The 22098-nt window shown below is 39.1% G+C and overlaps 2 protein-coding genes across 2 annotated transcripts; both read left to right on the top strand.

Annotated features, from left to right (window-relative positions):
* Window positions 1-9966: 9966 nt before the first annotated feature.
* LOC131973971 (E3 ubiquitin-protein ligase TRIM39-like) lies at window positions 9967-11635 on the top strand. The gene is made up of 2 exons (XM_059336118.1): window positions 9967-10196; window positions 10233-11635. Exons 1-2 carry the CDS (start codon window positions 9967-9969, stop codon window positions 11596-11598), a joined length of 1596 nt encoding a protein of 531 aa, XP_059192101.1. The 3' UTR covers window positions 11599-11635.
* Window positions 11636-13650: 2015 nt separating this feature from the next.
* Window positions 13651-22098, top strand: LOC131973723 (E3 ubiquitin-protein ligase TRIM21-like). Its single transcript, XM_059335784.1, has 3 exons — window positions 13651-13692; window positions 16286-16446; window positions 19516-22098. Exons 1-3 carry the CDS (start codon window positions 13651-13653, stop codon window positions 21134-21136), a joined length of 1824 nt encoding a protein of 607 aa, XP_059191767.1. The 3' UTR covers window positions 21137-22098.

Genomic DNA, 22098 nt, shown 5'->3' on the forward strand with positions numbered 1-22098 from the left:
CAAAAAAAACAAAAGTTTCCGAGTATAAGATATCTTGTCGCTATCTGTATTCTGTGAATGTTTGACACAGTCAAAAGGAGAAGAAACAGGTTATATGAGCTTGAAGTTTCTGGAGCCAAAGAGCTTGTGAATCTGACTGAGCCAACTGACTTTCCTGAACACGTGAATGGCAGGAAAATAATTGACTGATTCAGCTCTTGTATACTTTCTAATTTATACTGGACCTAATGGCTCAGATTTTGATAATGCAAAGTTTCATATCAGAATATTTCTCTCTCACTCGGAAAAATGCTTTCATTTTTTTAACAACCGTTGCTTTTATAGTGGTTGTGCATGTAAACTTGGGCCTAGAGGTTAGATAACTGGGGGATCGCTAATTCTAATCCCAGCTCTGACTGGTCAAGGGCTGATGTGCCCTTGAGCAAGGCATCAAACCCCTCACTGCTCCCCCAGGTGCAGTAGGAGGCTGCCCACTGCTCCTAGCATTGTGGGTTCACTGGTGTGTAAAAGGACGAGTTAAATGCACAGGACAAATTCACTGTTTGCTGTTTTGGTGCGTGTGCAAAAAATAATCTTAATCTAATCTTTAGGCCAGTGTGCACTACAGTGACATCAACTCGCAGCCCAGCACTGATCCTGGGGGGTTGAGCTGTGCACCAAACCCACAATATATATTCATTTAAAATATGTTTTTTACTATGCAGTGTGTTTACACTGGAAAACTGATCAAATGAAGTATAATCAAAACAGTCAGTGAGGATATTAAACACCCTTGATTATTGAGAGTGCTCTTGATGTACACTAAAATTAAAATTCACAGAGAAAATGGAGGAGCACTTCAGAGCTAGAAAGATCCAAGTCATTGTGGGTAATGCAATGGCTCAACAAAAAAATAGTCTAAATTTGCAGTCAATTTGACACCGAACTTCCTAATAATTGTATAATTGAATCCTTGTATACTAACAAAAGTGGTTAGCTTGTAGTATGGAGCGGGGACACAGCTTTGGCATCCAGTGTGTACCTCATCTCTCATCTTTGATTATCATCAAAAAGTGGTTGTATGTCACATGCAAATGTGTATGTGTCAGGTGAGATCCACTGAGGCAATACAAAGGGACCATACACAACACAATAGGCACGTTTCCATTAGGTACTTTTCCCTCTAGTGAGCCGTTTTGAGTGTGGCTTAGGAGAGAGGATCCGCCCAAGATCCACCCAACTTCACCGGTTAGCAGCTCAGAAAGTACCTACCAGAGGCAGGTACTTTCTGAGCCAGTACTGAGCCGCAATTTTGCGCACGTGTGATTCATTTGCAGACTGGTACAAATTGGACGCTGAGGGGTTAACGTCTCCTGCTCTGACTGCAGCTGGGAGGGACCGCTACGGGAGGACTGGGCCGCTTGTGAGTGCTTTAGGATGGCGACTGCTACTCGTTAAGCAGAGTAGGAACGAGTCTCCAAAAAAAGTTACTAGATTTGTCGATTGTCGCTTTAAAAAAAAAAAGCTGCTAGAGGGGTCTGAATAGTCGCTAAATATAGCAACAAAGTTGCTAAGTTGCCAACACTGCTTGCCGCGTCGGTCTGTTGTCACATTCGGACTCTGTTGGTTAGCCGCTACAAAAGTACCTGTATGGGAACAGAGGCCAAGGGGAACTAACTAGTGGGCGGAGACAAAAAGTATTCGGAAAGTACTCAGTGGAAACACGCCTAATAGCACTGATTTATCATTTGGACCCAGTTCAGTTATTAGAATCCATCAGATCTGTGAAACCTCTACTGCTACACTCTCCAGTGTGTGTTTTTCCAGGAAGTCCTGACAAGGTTGACAGCGAGTAGTCAGCAGGAGAAGAGTAATCAACTGAAGTGAAACTCTGACTACAGTTACAACAACAAAAATCAGACTTTAATGGAGGCTTGATGTCTCTTTTGAAAGAGCAATTCAACTGAAAAGACGATTCAAGTGTTCCTACATGAGGAAAGGTTCTTCACTGCCATTTTACAGGGTTCTGCACATCACACACGGCTTTTTAAAAGTCAACGCATAAAAACCTGTTGGTCTGGGTCACAGGGTCTCTCCCTACCTACTCATCCTCCCTCTTCATCATATGAAGCACTTAATGATGCAGTTAGGCCGTCAGTTACTAAACTCTATTCCCTCCTAGGACTGACTCTGGATCAGTATTTTGATTCAGGACAGGCCCCAACAAAGTATTTCTTTGCCTTAGCAATCTGAATATCTAAAAACAGACTCGGGCTTGAGTTTAGCACTCAGAAAATCAGCCCCTTCTCACTTGTTTTGTGGGATTGGGAACGAAAAACTACTTCTGAGTTAAATTCTGCTGACAGATTTACAGTATGTCGATTTAAGCATTTAGCATTTAATAGAACACAGATGTTCTGTGGCGACATATAACTGTCAGTGCAAACTACCTTGTAAGGAGAGGGGGCTATGATGTAGACAGGGAGCGAGTTCAGAAACAGATAAATGTTGCTGAAATGGAGGAGACAGTAATCCACAGGAGTAGGACTTTGTAATGGGTTTAGAGCTAATCATGTTCTGTGACAGTTAACGGGGCCAGGGGGGACCGCCAGGAGCATCTAAATGGACTTCTTTATTTCAGTGTCTGTTTTTTCCTCCATGATAATGAATATCCTTAACACAGCCTCTTCACCTCGCCAGCGCTCTTGTTGTCAGAGTTTGATGAGAGACGGACATGTTGAGACATATTGCCTGTATGGAAACAATATTGCCCACAGGACATTTCAAGTGCATTTAACGTCCAAAATTATAACGTCAAAATTATTTCAACTCATGCCAAAATGTCACTTCAGTATTGCAGAAAAGATCTTACCTGAGATGCATTTTACTGAATATATTTGAATTATTGATGCAGATGTATGTATAAAAAAAGTAATGATGCATTTGGAATCAAAACAAATGTCTTGTCGAAAGAGAGCATTGGTGTAAACACATTAAAGTTAAGTGGTCAGCTTTTATATTTTTATGCATTTTGCAAATCATTTTGAAATATGCACTGAATGGTATGTAGTCTAGTGTAGTTGGCAACTCTTGGTTATCATTACATTATAGTCATACGGCTAAAAAAAAAAAAGATCTCTTAAGACAGGGATGTACAGGTGCATCTCAATAAATTAAGATATAGAAAAGTTTATTTGTCAGTAATTACATTTAAAAAGTGGAAATAACACATTATATAGATCCATTCCACACAGAATAAAACATTTAATGTCTTAATGTATTTAATTTCTTCTAATTATAATGATTATGGCTTACATTTAATGGAGACCTAAAATTCAGTGTCTCAAAAAAAAAAAATATTACAAAAGACCAATTTTAAAAAGTATGTTAAATTTGGAGATATTGGCCTCTGAAATGTATGTAATCAGTATGCACTCAATACTTGGTTTGGGCTATTTGACTTGCTGGAAATTGACTTCTCCATCATATTCTAATGTATTGAGATGCACCTGTATGTTTCAGAAAAATAGGGGCTTGGCTGTATGACTTTAATGTCATGTTAATACATGAGAGATACAAACTGGGCAAACAATTTATTCCCATATAGGCAGAAAGTTTTTCATCTCTGGCTTGATCTCAACCATTTGAGGCTAAACATTTGGCAACCCTTTGAGGGATTCGCAGATGGGCAACACAGGACCTGCTGCACCTTTTTGACTTTATTTCAATCTGTACACGATTGGGTTGAAACAGGACCGTTAACATTATACTAGCGCTCTGCCCTCCTCCTGTCCTCCTCCAATCAGGCAGCAGCTGGCGAGGTCCCCTCTGTATCTGTTCTAGTGGTTTTCTGTTTCAATGTTTTTACGCTACACACTACAATACAGTGTTCCCCTTGTTGATATACCCCCCTACCTGACAATAATGTATCAAATCTTTAAATATTATCATGTTAAGAGTATACTTTATGCAAATATATATGAGTATGATGAGTGTATTGTATGTATCAGCCATATTAATAGAATAAGAAAAGTCTTACTCTAATTCTATGGTGTCAGCAGTGAAATATTTTTAAAATAAAATTATTTGTTTCTGTCACTCTGTCTCGGTCGATATGTGCCACTTTTTTTTTCTCAAAGTCATAAAAATCTGTTACACACATTATTTTCTTCTGTGGGTGAAGCTTTTCTCTGTGTGACCAATCATGGTTTGCATCTGATCTGTTCTCTCAGCCAATCAGAGCAGCCCAATTATATTTACATATGATGTTCCCATCTGTGCTGGAAGGGAAAGGCTTGATGGAAAATGTAATAAAACCCAATAATGTCATAAATTAACATCAAAAGCATCATTTTTATAACAAAACTAGTAACTGTATAATGGAAAATCCAATATACATGTTAGTGACATTACGAGCAGATAGCGATACTCTCCCCCTTTTTTTTAAAATATTGCATCACTGAAAAACATGCATTGTAGAAAGTTGACAGGCCAAAATTGGGTATGTTGCCTGAGGAAAACACCGTACCATAGAGGGTTAAATCTTTAATCTTAGAAACAACATACAACTTCAGAAACCCTGTATGAACCCTAAAAGGAGTTTGAATAAAAAATAACCATGTCAGTTGTCATCAAGTTGTCATTTTGATGCTGACAGTTTTATTTAATCTTTATTTATACAAGTAAATCTCATAATATACTATAAGTATGACAGTATGTCAGCTGACCACTATGTCACTTGACATAGAGTAAGATGTCAATTTGAAAATTAAAAAGGGATATAATCAAATATCAGTCAAGATATTTTATTACATTATTGGGTTTTACTACATTTTCAATCGAGTGAAGTGCAAATTTTATTACATTTTCAGATGTTATAACATTATCAGGAAATGATTACATTATAGGGTGCTACATGCTCAAAACAAAGCAGAGCTACTAACTAAAATGTTCAGTAAACAATTATTTCCCATTGAAAGGCACCTTAAGGAAAGACAAAAAGCATTGCGGTGGACGAGCTTCATATGAATAAACAGCTGATAAAGATGTGACCCCTTGGCTTTTCTTGATAAATAACAATAAACAATCTCTCTCACTCTATCAAGCACACACATACACAAACAAACTGAATAAAGTTGTCACACATGTATGCATACTACTTAATGCACTGTGGGTTCACTCTGCACTATGTGCCTTGACACTTGTTGCATACTGAATGATTAAGCCATTATTATTACAATCATTATTATTCTTTGTTCTTTTTGCTGGCTTGTTTGTATTCCTCTCTCATACATATACACCTATCTTAAACATATGCACACAGACCCACTGACAGAAGGGTTTTACAGTACCTCCTGAACAGCAGAGCCAACGTATGACTTGTGTGTTTGAATCTCTGAAGTCTGCTGAGCTTTCAGGGTAGTATTTCATCCCCGTCTTGTCCAGTGAAAATCATGTATCTGTTGTTTGTGATAAAGGATGAAGTGTTCCTTCATGTGTTGAGAAAATTCTCCTACTACTTCAGCTAAATAAACTCTTTAAAAAAACTTTTGGATCAGCTGGAAAATATATCGTTACAAAGCTAGAAACAGACGTTTTTCTGACTTTTTATAGAGATGTGATTCTCACAGGACTACAACACCAAAATAATGATATAAATATATGATGCATTACTGCAGATTAAACTACAGCAATGCATCACAACATTGCACAATCTGAAACATTTTTTAGGATTTAGGATTTAGGAGTGGCCAGGGAGTCAATCAACAGGAAGGGAAACATCACATTGAACTCTCAGGATGGTTACTGGACAATATGGTTGAGGAATGAAAATGAGTATGGCGCTCGTGCTGACCCACCAGTCCGTCTCTCTCTGCAGTCTCGGCCTGAGAAGGTGGGGGTGTTTGTGGATTATGAGGAGGGTCTGGTCTCCTTTTATGACGTTGATGCTGCAGCTCTGATCTACTCCTTTACTGGCTGCTGCTTCACTGAGAAACTCTACCCATACTTCGGTCCTTGTCTTAGTCATGCTGGTAAAAACTCTGCCCCTCTGATCATCTCTCCTGTCAATCACACTGAGTAGAACAAACATTTGATTTTCCACAAAAACATTCACTATGTGTTAATGTAATAAATGTGTACTTATTGGTTATGTAAAGTGTAAAAATAGTTGATTTAGCAGAATCTCATTAGTGTGTTTTTCGACAGTTCTTTAAATTCAGTCTGAATTATTTTAATTTTCTGCCTTTAAGACAGTTAAATCATCAGAACAATGTCCTAATAAATAAGAAGCTTTAAATGTGTGGGAGCCAAACTCAAAACTTTTTCATCGTCTGATCATTGTTTACATAAGAAGTGTTTCATACTGACACAAATTACTCAAGAAAGTAATGAAACCCTTTATATGTTAATGGAAGCTTTTCAAAATAAGGTGTTTTAATTTAATTTAATTATTTTATTCTTTTACCATGTTAAATTAAAGGACACAATAAGGGATTTCTTTCTGGTGTGTTTTCAGGGAAATTTTGTACATATGTTTATAATTAATTTAAACATTAACCAAATCTGATCTTTAACCATTTAGCTGCAGTAGTTTTACACACTAGAGTAAAAAAATGACTAAACTGCCTATTGTATTACTTTTATTTGTATTGTGTTCACCTCTCTGTAGACTGTAAAGTTTGAACAAAGTGAATACATTCTCAACTGAATAAAAACAAAGAGTTTCCACTGCATTTGTTTTAAAGTACCTCAAAATTGTATCACATTTTACAGAAAAATATTGTTTTTTCAGTTTAATCTTCCTGCTGTTGGTGTGATTAAGCTCCATTACACAGTTAGAAGAGGCAACAGGACTGATCTCAGATCTGCAGCTCTGTCTCAGCTCGCAGTTTTACTAGTTTTACTTTCATAACGCTGTTTTATTTCTTCGTTGGTAGAGTTTAATGAGCTATTAAACCGCTAACATATCTAATATATTAAATATTTACAGCTCTGGCTGGTTTTGTGGTGAAATGTATTGGTTTGTCATTAAATCAAAGAACCATGCCCATAAAATGAGAGGAGAAATATTAAAATTGAAAAGCAAAAATAAAAACAGAAGATGACAGTTTGGTGACATCAGTACATTTGACTAATGTTGCTGTTAATGTTAAAAGGTTAAACTTGCTAAATACGACCTTTTGTTTCCAGACTTCACATTAAAACGTTTAAAAACATGTAAAACTTGCTGTTAATGTTCACATTTCAAGCTCACAGCTGACTTAAAACATGTCAACAATGTCAACTTCAGCAACACCTGAACTGAAAAGTTAACCAACCTTTCAGATCCTCTTCAGCTGAGAGTGGAGGAGCAGCTCCACCTCCCTCCTGACAAGTTTCTGTACACAGGATACCGAGGAGGAGGAGGAGGAGGAGGAGGAGGAGGAGGAGAGAGGAGTCATCTGTTGAAGCTGCTACACATACTGTAACACACTGAACTGTAATCTGTGTGGGATTATCAAGAATTACAGAATCAAACCTATTATAAGTGACACTGACATCAGATTTACTCAATTTCTTAACATGTTCATTAAAATGTTTATATTTTTATTTTTTACAGAGAGATGACTTCCCTACTTGGTCAATAAATTAAAGAATTAATAAATAAACAAATAAATGAATAAATGTACTTATTTGCCAAAGAGACAAAAACGTTACTTTCTCTCTTTTAAAAAAAAAAATTTTTTTAGTGCATAAATAACAACTAATACAAATAGAATTATGAATGTAGGTATTTAAGGGAATTCAGTGAAAGTACTGTAACTTTTATTATTATTAGCATAATTAGTTGTTTTATTTAATATGATAAAGACTAACCTAATATCACAGTTGGAATACTTTAACAGAAAAAACATAAATTCACAAACACATATTTAATTAATCCTGCAGGAATTCATTTTGAATTTGTGGTATTTGTATAATTTCCCTGCAGAGTGTATTATTTAATTACTAAAAGTCTGAGTCAAACAGCAGAAATGTCACAGCATGCCTCTTTAGTTTGAAAAAAAGTCCAAGAAATACAGTAAAACTTCCAGTAAAGAAATGTTCAAATGGAAGTTCACTGAATTCAACGTCAGACCAAATACTTACAGGTGTTGTGTGCCATCTAGCTGGAAGTCTGGATATTACAACAACACTCTCCTGCTGCACAACTGTGATCTGAAAATTTTCTTTAAGGGTTTGTTTTTGACTGAACAATTTTACTGCACAGTGAGTACTTATACTTTCCAACCTTTAAACACATTTTGTTGGTAATACTTACTTGTTAATACTGACTTCAGCAAGGTTATGGAAGCAGGACTTTTAGGTGTATTGGAGTATTTCTACAGTGCAGTACTAGTATTAGTTACATTAAAGGATGTGAATACTTCCTCCACCACTCCTTCTTGGTGTCGGGCCACTGGGAGGTGGAGCCACAGTGAATCAGGTGACCTTTAACTCACCTTTCCTGAAATGTAAGTGAATGTTTGTGTGAGTGACAGCAGAGCTGCAGTCGAGACAAGTCTCTCTGTTTCTCTCTAAAGAAACTTTCAACTGAATCCAGCAGATTTTTCTCAACAACAGCAGCAGAATCTGTGTCAAACACTGGTGAGTAAACTGTCCTACAGAGACAAAATACACTCACTGAAGATTTAGTCAAAGTTTAGTTCAAACCAGAAACTGACTGTTTTACTTTTTTTTTTTTTTTTTTTACCATATAATGAATGATAAACCATAAACGTGTGTCAATTTAGATTTTTAAAAAGTGTAAATTTAACCAGAATTACAAATTAGGTAAAAACCAAACCACAGTGAGTGAACTCTGACGAGTTAAGTTCAGACAGAATACATTCACAGGTAACATTAGCATTAGCATTAGCTAGGGAGACCAGGTATCCCTCTTTATGTGAGACTGAACTGCATTTTTATTCATCTTTCTTCATATTGAGACAATGTCCCACATTTTGATTGATTGTAGTTTGAAAATCAAACCACTGCAGGAGCAGCCACTTTTCTAAAGTCTGGCTTTTATCCAACGGGTGTGGAGGAAGCATGACGTACTGTCATAATGGAGCTGTTTGTCAATCAACAAACTGTCATTCATGTAACTTTATACTTCTACTCAATGACATTTAGCTTCCAGCTTTAGTTACTTTTCAGGTCAAGATTTGACATGAAAAATGATTAATTTAAAAACATTTTATTTATAATTTGAACCTCATAACAGTGTATTAGGTAACTAAATTAGCCCTAACTTGACAACAGCAAAGTGCTGCTTACATTAATGCATCAATGATAATCATCTAATAATATATTTATAACATATGTAACAATCTGATTGGGGCCATTCTGCATTAGGAGTACTTTTACTCTTGATACTTTCAGTACATTTTGATGCTTTGATTTTACTTCAGTAAGGGAGCTGAATACCATTTCCACCACTGGTCAAGTGCAGGTTAACCTCTCACCATCTCAAGTTGTGAGTCACCAAAAGACATAAGTTAAGTAGATCTGAACAAAATATTATGGATACTAACAAAAAGGAAAGAAAATACAGCAACACAAACTAATAAAATACTTTATGAGTCATTTTGAGTTTTACTTAGCGATGGGAGGTGGGGTACGACACACACTTTTTGTCCAACATTTGGTTTGTTGTGACCTGGTCACCCTGATTTAAGCTAATTTAGAGACTCAACATTTATTTAACTGTAACCACTGAACCAAAAATCAGCTTTCATGCAGTTGGAACATATGGGAGTTAATCTTTTGAGGACGGAAGACAGCAGTTAACTTTGCTTTAAATGCATATTAACATCAAATTAGTGGTAAAGGTTAATAAATATTTTTTTCAATCAAAATTGTTGCTTGGGACGATTCACTGGAAATACTGCACCTTCGCAAATAATCAGAAGATATGTAATTGGAGGTATGTTTTTTCACCCTTCTTGTCCTCAGAGTGTAGATATGTCTGCTGCTGCCAGCTGTCTGCTGACTGAAGATCAGTTTCTGTGCTCCATCTGTCTGGATGTGTTCACTGATCCAGTCGCCATACCATGTGGACACAACTTCTGCAAGACCTGCATCACTGAACACTGGGATAAAAATGTCCAGTGTCAGTGTCCCAGCTGTAACAAGGTTTTCTACACAAGACCTGAGCTGCAGGTGAATACTTTCATCTCTGAGATGGCTGCTCAGTTCAGACAGTCAGCTCAACAGAAAGCCAGCAGCAGCAGCTCAGAGCAGCAAGTTTCTAAACCAGGAGAAGTTCCCTGTGACGTCTGCACTGGAACCAAACTGAAGGCCCTGAAGTCCTGCCTGGTGTGTCTGGTCTCCTATTGTGAGTTTCACCTGGAACCTCATCTCACAATGTCAGGCCTGAAAAGACATCAGCTGATCGACCCTGTGGAGAACCTTGAAAGCAGGATGTGTTCAAAGCACGATAAACTGCTGGAGCTGTTCTGTAAGAACGACCAGACATGTGTCTGCATGCTCTGCACCATTTCAGACCACAAGACACACGATGTCGTTCCTCTGAAAGAAGGATATGAAGGAAAGAAGGCAGAGCTGGGGGAAACAGTGGCTGAAATTCAGCAGATGATCCAGAAGAGACGAGAGAAGATTGAGGAGATCAAACACTCAGTGGAGCTCAGTAAGGAAGATGCAGACAGAGAGACAGCAGATGGTGTTCAGGTCTTCACCGCTCTGAAGGAGTCTGTTGAGAGAAGCCAGGCCGAGCTCATCGACACGATCAAAGAGAAGCAGAGAAAGACAGAGAAACAGGCTGAAGGCTTCATCAAAGAGCTGGAACAGGAAATCTCTGAGCTGAAGAAGAGAAGCACTGAGGTAGAGCAGCTTCTACAGTCTGAAGACCACCTCCACTTCCTCCAAAGCCTCCTGTCTCTGAACGCTGCTCCACCCACAAAGGACTGGACAGAACTCAACGTCCGTCCGTTTCATGAGGGGACTGTAAGAAGAGCTCTGCGTCAGTTGGAGAAGACGCTCAATGAAGAGATGAAGAAAGCACTAAAAACTGAGCTGAAGAGGGTCCAGCAGTCTGCAGTGGATGTGACACTTGATCCTTATACAGCACATCCCAACCTCAACGTGACTCATCATGGAAAACGAGTCCGACATCTTGATCAAAGGAAAAATGTCCTAAACAATCCAGAGAGATTTGATAAATATGCTTATGTCTTAGCAAGCCAGAGTTTCTCTTCAGGGAGGTTTTATTATGAGGTAAGTGTTGGACCGCATACTGGCTGGGATTTAGGAGTGGCCAGAGAGTCGATCAACAGGAAGTGGAAGATTGATATGAGTCCTTCGAAAGGGTACTGGACAATAGGTTCAAGGATTGACAATGAGTACAAAGCTTTTACTGACAAACCAGTCCGTCTCTCTCTGAAGTCTCGGCCTGAGAAGGTGGGGGTGTTTGTGCATTATGAGGAGGGTCTGGTCTCCTTCTATGATGTTGATGCTGCAGCTTTTATCTACTCCTTTACTGGTTGCCACTTCACTGAGAAACTCTACCCATTCTTCGGTCCCAATGAGGATGAAACTACTTATCTGCATATCACTCCAGTCTTTATTTTAATGTAGCAGGGAAAACAAAAATAATGATTTTGACAATAAATTCATTTGTCATCCTTTACCACCTATCCAAACGTGAGTCGTGAGGGGCTGGAGCCGATCCCAGCTGACACTGGGCGAGAGGCGGGGTACACCTGTACAGGTCAGACCTTCACAGTGCTGACACATAGAGATAGACAACCATTCATGCTCATATATATCACTCCTACAGGCAATCCAACCTGAGCTTTCTTAACACTATATACCACTATATTTGAAATATCAATACATCACTACTACTGTCAGCAACACTGAGCAGAACAACCATTTGACTTTTTACTATTTGTCATTTAATGCAAAGAAAATGTAAATATGAAGCGTATTCTGTTTTTTTGTTTGTTTTCATCAGATGCTGATTAATAATGTGCTGTTTTCATTTTTTCTTTTTAATGTTTTAATATTACTCCATATACAGTTTGTCTTTCTTCTGTGTTACTTGTAGTTTGGGCTTTTACCATTCTTTTTAGTTTTTCTTAAGATTTATTACGTTGCTTGCCATATACCGCCCTCTTTATGTCTTTTCACCTCATAAAGTCTAATATTAAGTAAAGACAAGTTCCTCTTCCATGTTTTTCACCAGTAATCCCACCATCACCATTCCACCTGATATTTATTGGATTAATAGATTGGCACTGTGTCTCTGTGTACTTCAGGCTCCTCCTGCTGTTGTCTGAAGTATCTCTGGGACAATACCACTTTTAGACAGTAAATGACAGAAAGCACACTTTAATTTGACTGAAAGCCTACGTAAGACAAAACTATTATGTTGACACAAGAAACTTTAAAAACAAACTAATTGAGAGGCGATCCATCAACAAGTCAGTCATTTCTACAGCAAGTAAAGAAATAAATGTAAACATTATAGAAAAACAAGAAATTGTCACTCACTGATTATGATAATGTCTTTTTTTGTGTAAATAATGTCTATACTGTGTTATTAACTCATTATTAATCTATTAAAAACATTGCAATATATGTGACTCTGTTTCTATTCAGGTGGCTTTGAGGATTTAGGAAATTCAGTACAGTGGTAAGTGTAAAATGACTTTCAAAGAATACATGTTAAGTTTTTTGGAAATTCAGATACTTAGTTTTTGAATTGATTACTTGAATGTAATGTTAAGAGATAAGGCTCACAATAACCATCAATTAAACACAATAAACACCATAGCACTGACTATAGCTCACACCGTTAAAACAAACAAACAAACATGTAATTTGAGCCCCAATGTAACTAAATAATGTCAGAAAAATTCCAGTTATGCAGCTAAAGAGTGATAGAAACTGGCTGAAAGTTACCTGCTGCATTAGGACAATTAACCACAAACAATGAACAGTGAATTGATACAATAAACCGAACATCAAACAGGGTGTGTTCTCAACAAATATACTTTAGCATTAACATTGTTGTCTTGAACACTCATCAATAAACTGTCCATTATTAACCATCCACTCGTCTCCTGTTGCTGCAGCCACTGACTGAGAAACCGGACACTACCACTCTAGTCCACTAGGTGTCCATGCCAGCCTTTCCAACACATACAGCTTTTCTTTAATATCCAACCAGCTCTGATTCTCTGCAGTCTGGGAGCTGTTTCAGGTTTAACACGTCTTAGTAGGTAAAGAAGGGTGAAAAAGAGGACTCAACACTTGGCAGAAAGTCAAAGTTTATTTATAGAGCACATTTAAAAACAACCTCAGTTGACCAAAGTGCTGTGCAGTTATTAATATAGAATAAATCATACACAACTGGGTATAAATATAAACAATAAAAAGAATAAAATACTAAAAACAGTAAAACAATAAAATAAAATAGAATAAAATAGTAATAAAAACTGAATCCAAAACAGAGTTAGAGATAAAAAGACAAATAAAAGGGTAAAAAAGTAAAAAGAAAGCCAAGGATTCTTGCCTAGCTGGGACTGAACGCCAAGGAGAATAAATAGGTTTTTAATAATGTTTTAAAGTGCTCAACAGACTGTTCCACAGCTTTGGGGCCGCCACAGAGAAGGCTCTGTCCCCATGAGTACAGAGTCTGGACCGCGGTACGACCAGGAGCAGCTGGTTAGACAACCTAAGTGCTCTGGAAGTACTGTGGGGTTTTAAAAGCCCTGATAAATAAGACGGTGCCAGATCATTTAAGCACTGAAAAACAATTAATAAAACCTTAAACTGGATCCTAAAATTCACAGGTAGCCAGTGCAAAGATGCAAGGATGTGGGTAATGTGATCACGCCGTTTCTTTCCAGTCAGCAGGCGGGCGGCTGCATTTTGGACAACCTGTAAGCGGCGCACTGCTGACTGGTCAAGACCAACAAACAAAGAGTTACAGTAGTCAAGGCGTGATGTAATAAATGTCTGGATGACTCGCTCAAAGTGATTTGTGGGGAGATAAGCCTTTACTTTGGACAGTAGCCGTAACTGGATGAAGCTGGTTTTGACAGTGGAGCTTATCTGTTTGGTAAATTTGAAGTGAGAGTCCAGAATAACCCCAAGGTTCCTTGCAGAGGGTTGACACAGAGATTCAAGGCTACCAATGGCGCTGTCATAGCCATCTAAAATATTTTGTTGGCCAAATAAAATGATCTCAGTCTTATTTTTATTTATTGACAGAAAGTTTGCTGCCATCCATGACTGGGTGTCTTTCAGGCAGTCTAATAAGACCTGCACAGGGGATGGGTTGTTCATTTTTAGCTGTAAATATATTTGTACATCGTCCGCATAGCAATGAAATGAGACATTATACTTTTGAAATATGGATCCCAATGGCAACATGTAAATAGAAAAGAGGAGGGGGCCCAAAATGGAACCCTGAGGCACCCCACATTTCAGGGGGGAAGAGTCTGAGGAAAACTGGCCCAGCTGCACAGAGTAGCTCCTATCTGACAGGTATGACTCAAACCATTTAAGAGCGGTGCCTTTAATGCCGACACAGGTGCTTAGGCGAGACAGGAGAATGTTGTGATCAACTGTGTCGAAGCTGCAGTCAGATCCAGAAGGACCAGGACCGCAGGGTTACCAGAGTCTACTGTTAAAAGAAGGTCATTTAAAATCCTTAAAAGCGCCGTTTCTGTGCTATGGCGTGACTTAAAACCAGACTGGAACTTCTCATAGATGCCATTAAAATCAATAAAAGACTGCAGCTGTTCATTGACCACCTTCTCCAAAACCTTAGAAAGAAATGGGAGTTTAGAGATGGGTCTAAAATTTGATAAAACTGAGGGATCTAGATTATGTTTTTTGAGGAGGGGCTGGACCACAGCATGTTTAAAGGCAGCTGGGACACATCCAGACATCAAAGATAAATTAATCAGATCCGACACACAGGGCCCAATAACATTAAAAACATTCTTCAAGAGACGGGGAGGGATGCTGTCGAGAGGAGAATAAGAAGGCCTGAGACGGTGGACAACATCAGTTAGCTCTGAGACAGACACTTGCTGAAATGTGTCAAAAACTGCAGGACTAGTGGGGGAGACAGCAGGATCTACTGCAGATGGCAATAGCAAGGACTTTATATCCGAGATCTTGTTAATAAAAAACCTTAAAATTTTTTGACACAGTTCAAATGAAGGAACAACAACATTGTGGTCACAGGGGTTTAAAAGAGTATTCAAAGTATTAAAAAGAAACTGAGGTTTATGACTATTGACTGATATGAGGTTTGATAAAAACTGACTCTTGGCGGTTTTAACAGCTTTTTGATATTGATGTAGACTGTTTTTTAAAATCTCCAAAGAAACGTGAAGGCGATCTTTCTTCCACTTCCTCTCTGCGTGTCTACATGCACGTCTTAAAGTGCGAGTGCTGTCATTAAGCCATGGCTCAGCTGCTGGCTTGGAGCGCTTGCATCTAAAAGGGGCCACCAAGTCTAAAATGTCAGCACAAATACTATTAAAAGTGTTTCAATACTCATCAGGAGTTAGAGACCCATTGTGAATCTGAGTATGTAGCACTGCATGATTGAATGCCGCAGAAAAGTCAGAAGCAGTTGACGGGTTAATTGTGCGCACACGGCGGTCCGTGGCGCACCGCTTCACTTGCGAGCGAGGCAGTGTCACATTAAATAAGACAGCGAAGTGATCAGATATTTGCATGTCACAAATCTCACTGACATTTAACTGCAGCCCAAAGGATAATATAAGGTCCAGAGTGTGGCCCTTCTCATGTGTTGCATCACACACAGACTGAGTTAGGCTAAAAGAGTCAATAATATTAAGAAAGTCTTTCACCATTGGTCGAGATTCACAGCAGACATGGATATTAAAATCTCCAACAATTAAAAACCGATCATAGTTCACTGCTACTCCTGCCACAAAGTCAGTGAAGTCCTTTATAAAATCCTTATTGAACTGAGGCGGGCGATAGACCACGGCGCACAGGACAGGTGTAGAAAAGTTCACAATGAATGTCTGCAGCTCAAAGCTGGAGAAAATGATCGGCTGTGACATTCGACATTGAAAACTGGATTTAAAAACAGATGCTACTCCTCCACCTCGGCAAGTGGTTCGAGGGGGTTAAAAGAAAGACAGTCAAGGGGGAGCAACTCGGAGAACTGGATAGACTCACCGACTTGAATCCACGTCTCTGTCAGGAACATAAAATCCAATTCATGTGAAGTGAAGAAGTTATTCAAGATAAACGTCTTGTTTGCTAGCGATCTAGCATTCAAGAGAGCCAGTTTGAGAGTAATCTCCTCGTGGGCTTGGGTGGAAATGCGGCGCAGAGGCCGCAGGTTCCTACAATCCACACCGCCGTTGCGGACCCGGTGACACCTGGACGGGGGTACCTGGAGACAACCATCGGCTGGGTCGGAAGGTACAACAGGCTGGATCCAGCAAAGACATCGCGGCCGAGACCCTCCGGCTGGATGGCGAGGATCGGTCCAACGGGAGAGTCTTCTAAGGATCTTCAGTTTTACTATAGTAATAGTTCCGAAAAACTATTAATGTCTCATGTTCTGACATTGTAAAATCCCGGGACAATGAAAAATGAATAAAACAGGTTTGGGACTTGACAGGACTTGAATATTTAATTGTTCCAGCCCTTGCATTGAATGGACAATTTCTCAGCTGGAATATGCAGTGTGGAAATAACAAATGAAAGACACCAACACAGATTCACCATCAACACACTCCAATAAGTACTATATTTGTTTTCTCAGAAGGACTGCAAGTTTTCCAGTGAGAGTAAATAAGGCCTATTACTCTCTGACGGTGACTTTAAGTCAGAATTCTGAGAAAAAAGTCAGAATTCTGATTTTAATGTCAGAAGTCAAATAGATTTTCTTGTTTGGCCCTAATGCTTTAATGCGTACCTGCTGCATTCACTGCAGAGACAATACATAAATAAATAAATAAAAGAGCACAGATTCACTGTTACTCTCATCTCCTCCTGCTCTCTCTTCTCTCGTCCACTCACACATCTACTGTCCTGCCTCTTAAAGGAGCCGCTACTCTTACAACAACTCACTTCTGCTTTCATACTTTCAGCACATTTTGTTGGTTATACTAACTTTGACTTCAGTCAGGTTTTGAATGCAGGACTTTTCCTTGTAGTGGAGTATTTTCACAGTGCAGTATTAGTACTTTTACTTCATTAAAGGATCTGAATACCTCCTCCACCCCTCCTTCTTTGTCTCTGCTCCACGTCAACTTTCCAGAAACGAAACTGAAAGTTAGTGAGCGACAGCAGAGCTGCAGTCGAGACAAGTCTCTCTGTTTCTCTCTAAAGAAACTTTCAACTGAATCCAGCAGGTTTTTCTCAACAACAGCAGCAGAATCTGTGTCAAACACTGGTGAGTAAACTGTCCTACAGAGACAAAATACACTCACTGAAGATTTAGTCAAAGTTTAATTCAAACCAGAAACTGAGACTGAACTGAATTTTTATCCATCTTCCCACATGTTGAGACAGTGTCCCACATTTTGATTGATTCTAGTTTGAAATTCAAACCACTGCAGGAGCAGCCACTTTTCTAAAGTCTGGCTTTTATCCAATGGGTGTGGAGGAAGCAGGATGTACTGTCGTCATGGAGCTTTTTGATGTCAATCAACAAACTGTCATTTATGTAACTTTATACTTCTACTCCACTACATTTTAGATGTACAGTGGCTTAACAAATGTTTCAGAGCACCGGTTTGTGCCACAGCTATCCTAAATTACCAGCATTAGTAATTACCTAAATATTTTTTCATGTTACTGTAACTGTTAATACACTAGTATGCAGAAGCTCTTTAACTAAAATGATATTTGTAATGCTAAAATAGATTTATTATTGTTCTTTGAATTTTCAAATTCACTGCTGTACAAAAAACTGTAAAATAGTAAAGCACATCATTATTTCTTGATTAAGATGTCAAATTAAAGTAATTTACTTGCTTTCCTGAACAGAAAAAAATGTTTTATTGGTTGAATGATCTGCTGGAATTATTTCTGACTTGTCAGAGAAGCCCAGTGAGCTGGCTCAAATCTGGCTATGAAAAGGTGAATTCAGTTTATTTGCCAACAAGCTTTTGAAAGATTTCTAAAATATTTATGCTTTCTCGTTTTTATGACAGGTGGTCTAATAAATTTGTCAAGCACTGTATATATTGTATGCTTTCATCCACTGAATTTAGCTGACAGCTTTAGTTAGTTTTTGTCAAGATTTAAGATGAAAAACATGATGAATTTGAAATGATTGCACTTTATTATTTAAATACCATAACAGTGTGTTAGGTAGTTAAAGTTACCCTACCTCGTCAAAGTAAAATGCTGCTTTCATAAATGCATCAATACAAAAAAATCTCATAATATATTTGAAATATATTAAACAATCTGAGTGGGTCCATTCTGCATTTGGAGTTCTTTTACTTTTGATTCTTTAAGTACATTTTGATGCTGAAGGTTTCTGCTGCTATCCTCAGCTCCGTTGTGCACACAACTAAATGTTTGTCCTTGGTCTTGTGTTACCTTGCCGCTGATTAGTGATTGTGCTCACCTGCTGAGGTGCGCCACGAAGCAATGCACACGCCGTCGCGCGCATGCAGCAGCACGGCCGCTGTCACACACACACGCAGCTGCACCTCCAGGCAGATCGCCGCAACAAATACTTTTGCTGGTCTTTTGCTACCAGCAGCACCAGCTTAATGAGCTATACGTGAGAGTGCTTGGTATTCGCAAGATGAGCCTCCTCATCATGAAAAACTGTATCGCCGTCGACAGGAGAGGAGGAGAAAACGCCTCGCAATCCTGCAATCCAACTTCCTGTACCGTAATTCGTGAGCAGAAGAAGAAAAAAACTTCCTGTCATTGATACAAAGGTCCGAACTATAAAAAAATTTGTTTTCACACTGCAAAAGGTTCGGACCTTGGTTCGTTTGGTCCGGACCGAGACCACCTATTTTGGTCGGACCAAACTTTGGTCCTTTGGTGCGGCACCTTTCACACCTGGAATTTAGGTTTGGATCAAACTGAAAAGTCCTAAAGTCCGGACCAAACGAGAGTGAAAAACTGACCTTCTTGCATTGACTGAAATCGTTAACTAGATCAAAATACAAAATGCTGGGGTGTCCCGGTGGCACACCTGGTAGAGCGCGTACCATAGAGGCATTGTCCTCGTAAGCGGGCGGCCCGGGTTGGAATCCGACTCGGAGCCCTTTCCCGCATGTCTTCCCCTCTGTCTCCCCTTTCACTCTGTCTCTAACAATAAAGGGGGATCTGGTCAGCCTGGTTTAAGCTAATTTACAGACTTAACATTCATTTTACTGTAACAACTGAACCAAAACTCAGCTGTAAGCTGTATTTTTGTTGCTTGGGACATTTCACTGGAAATACTGCACTTTCCCAAATAATCAATAGATATTTAATAACAATTTTGTTTCTTCACCCTTCTTGTCCTCACAGTGTAGATATGTCTGCTGCTGCCAGCTGTCTGCCGACTGAAGATCAGTTTCTGTGCTCCATCTGTCTGGATGTGTTCACTGATCCAGTCGCCATACCATGTGGACACAACTTCTGCAAAACCTGCATCACTGAACACTGGGATATTAATGTCCCATATCAGTGTCCCAACTGTAAAAATGTTTTCAACACAAGACCTGAGCTGCAGGTGAATACTTTCATCTCTGAGATGGCTGCTCAGTTCAGACAGTCAGCTCAACAGAAAGCCAGCAGCAGCAGCTCAGAGCAGCAAGTTTCTGAACCAGGAGAAGTTCCCTGTGACATCTGCACTGGAACCAAACTGAAGGCCCTGAAGTCCTGCCTGGTGTGTCTGGTCTCCTACTGCGAGTTTCACCTGGAGCCTCATCTGACGATGTCAGGCCTGAAAAGACATCAGCTAATCGACCCTGTGGAGAACCTGGAAGACAGGATGTGTCTGAAGCACGATAAACTGCTGGAGCTGTTCTGTAAGACCGACCAGACGTGTGTTTGCATCCTCTGCACTGTTTCAGACCACAAGACACACGATGTTGTTCCTCTGAAAGAAGGATATGAAGGAAAGAAAGCCAAGCTTGAGGGTGAAATTCAGCAGATGATCCAGAAGAGACGACTGAAGATTGAGGAGATCAAACACTCAGTGGAGCTCAGTAAGGAAGATGCAGACAGAGAGACAGCAGATGGTGTTCAGGTCTTCACCGCTCTGAAGGAGTCTGTTGAGAGAAGCCAGGCCGAGCTCATTGACACGATCAAAGAGAAGCAGAGAAAGACAGAGAAACAGGCTGAAGGCTTCATCAAAGAGCTGGAACAGGAAATCTCTGAGCTGAAGAAGAGAAGCACTGAGGTGGAGCAGCTCACACAGTCTGAAGACCACCTCTACCTCCTCCAAAGTCTTCTGTCTCTGAATGCTGCTCTACCCACAAAGAACTGGACAGAACTCAACGTCCGACCGCTTCATGAGGGGACTGTAAGAAGAGCTCTGCATCAGTTGGAGAAGACGCTCAATGAAGAGATGAAGAAAGCACTAAAAACTGAGCTGAAGAGGGTCCAGCAGTCTGCAGTGGATGTGACACTTGATCCTTGTACAGCACATCCCAACCTCACCGTGACTCATCATGGAAAACGAGTCCGACATCTTGATCAAAGGAAAAATGTCCCAAACAATCAGGAGAGATTTAATAGAAGTGCTTATGTCTTAGCAAGCCAGAGTTTCTCTTCAGGGAGGTTTTATTATGAGGTAAGCGTTAGACCGGATACTGACTGGACATTAGGAGTGGCCAGAGAGTCGATCAACAGAAAGGGAAATATTTTTTTGAGCCCTTCGAATGGGTGCTGGGCAATATGTTTGAGGAATGGAGATGAGTACAAAGCTTTTACTGAGTATACAGTCCAGCTCTCTCTGAAGTCTGATCCTGAGAAGGTGGGGGTGTTTGTGCATTATGAGGAGGGTCTGGTCTCCTTTTATGACGTGAAGGCTGCAGCTCTTATCTACTCCTTTACTGGCTGCTGCTTCACTGAGGAACTCTACCCATTCTTTGGTCCCAGTGACAATGAAACATCTACTTATCTGCATATCACTCCTGTCTAGGGGTGCAATGGTACAAAAAAAACATGGTTTGGTATGTATCTTGGCTTACGGTTACAGTCTTTCTTTTGTTTTAGCAGGGAAAACAAAAATAATGATATTAATAATTAATTCATTTATCATCCTTCACCTCTTGCTGACACATAGAGATAGACAACCATTCATGCTCATATATATCACTCCTACAGGCAATCCAACCTGAGCTTTCTTACCACTATATACCACATATTTGAAATATCAACATCCCTACTCCTATCAGCAACACTGAGCAGAACAACCATTTGATTTTCTACTATTTGTCATTTAATGCAAAGAAAATGTAAATATTAAACGTATTATGTGTATTTTTTGTTTTCATCAGATGCTGATTAATAATGTGCTGCTTTAATTTTTTCTTTTTAATGTTTTGATATTACTCCATATACAGTTAGTCTTTGTTCTGTGTTACATGTAGTTTTGGCCTTTTCCATTCTTTTTAGTTTTTCTTAAGATTTAATAAGTAACATTCCCATATATCACACTCTTTATATACTTTAACCTCATACAGTTTAATATTAAGTAAAGACAAGTTTCTCTTCCATGATATTTTTTAATCAGTAATCCCACCATCCCCATTCCACCTGATATTTATTGGATTAATAGATTGGCACTGTGTCTCTGTGTACTTCAGGCTCCTCCTGCTGTTGTCTGAAGTATCTCTGGGACAATACCACTTTTAGACAGTAAATGACAGAAAGCACACTCTAATTTGACTGAAAGCCTACGTAAGCCAAAACTATTATGTTGACACAAGAAACTTTAAAAACAAACTAATTGAGAGGCGATCCATCAACAAGTCAGTCATTTCTACAGCAAGTAAAGAAATAAATGTAAACATTATAGAAAACCAAGAAATTGTCACTCACTGATTATGATAATGTCTTTTTTCTTGTAAATAATGTCTATACTGTGTTATTAACTCATGA

Source organism: Centropristis striata, chromosome 6 (assembly GCF_030273125.1).
Source record: "Centropristis striata isolate RG_2023a ecotype Rhode Island chromosome 6, C.striata_1.0, whole genome shotgun sequence".
Lineage (NCBI taxonomy): Eukaryota > Metazoa > Chordata > Actinopteri > Perciformes > Serranidae > Centropristis > Centropristis striata.

What these genes read in the sequence shown, in the direction of transcription:
- LOC131973971 (XM_059336118.1), top strand. Translation starts at nt 9,967, where the DNA reads ATGTCTGCTGCTGCCAGCTGTCTGCTGACTGAAGATCAGTTTCTGTGC. An exon ending in ATCTCTGAGATGGCTGCTCA is followed by an intron (nt 10,197 to 10,232) that starts GTTCAGACAGTC and finishes AGCCAGCAGCAG; the next exon opens with CAGCTCAGAGCAGCAAGTTT.
- LOC131973723 (XM_059335784.1), top strand. Translation starts at nt 13,651, where the DNA reads ATGAGTACAGAGTCTGGACCGCGGTACGACCAGGAGCAGCTG. An exon ending in GGTACGACCAGGAGCAGCTG is followed by an intron (nt 13,693 to 16,285) that starts GTTAGACAACCT and finishes CTTGTTTGCTAG; the next exon opens with CGATCTAGCATTCAAGAGAG. An exon ending in ACCATCGGCTGGGTCGGAAG is followed by an intron (nt 16,447 to 19,515) that starts GTACAACAGGCT and finishes TTGTCCTCACAG; the next exon opens with TGTAGATATGTCTGCTGCTG.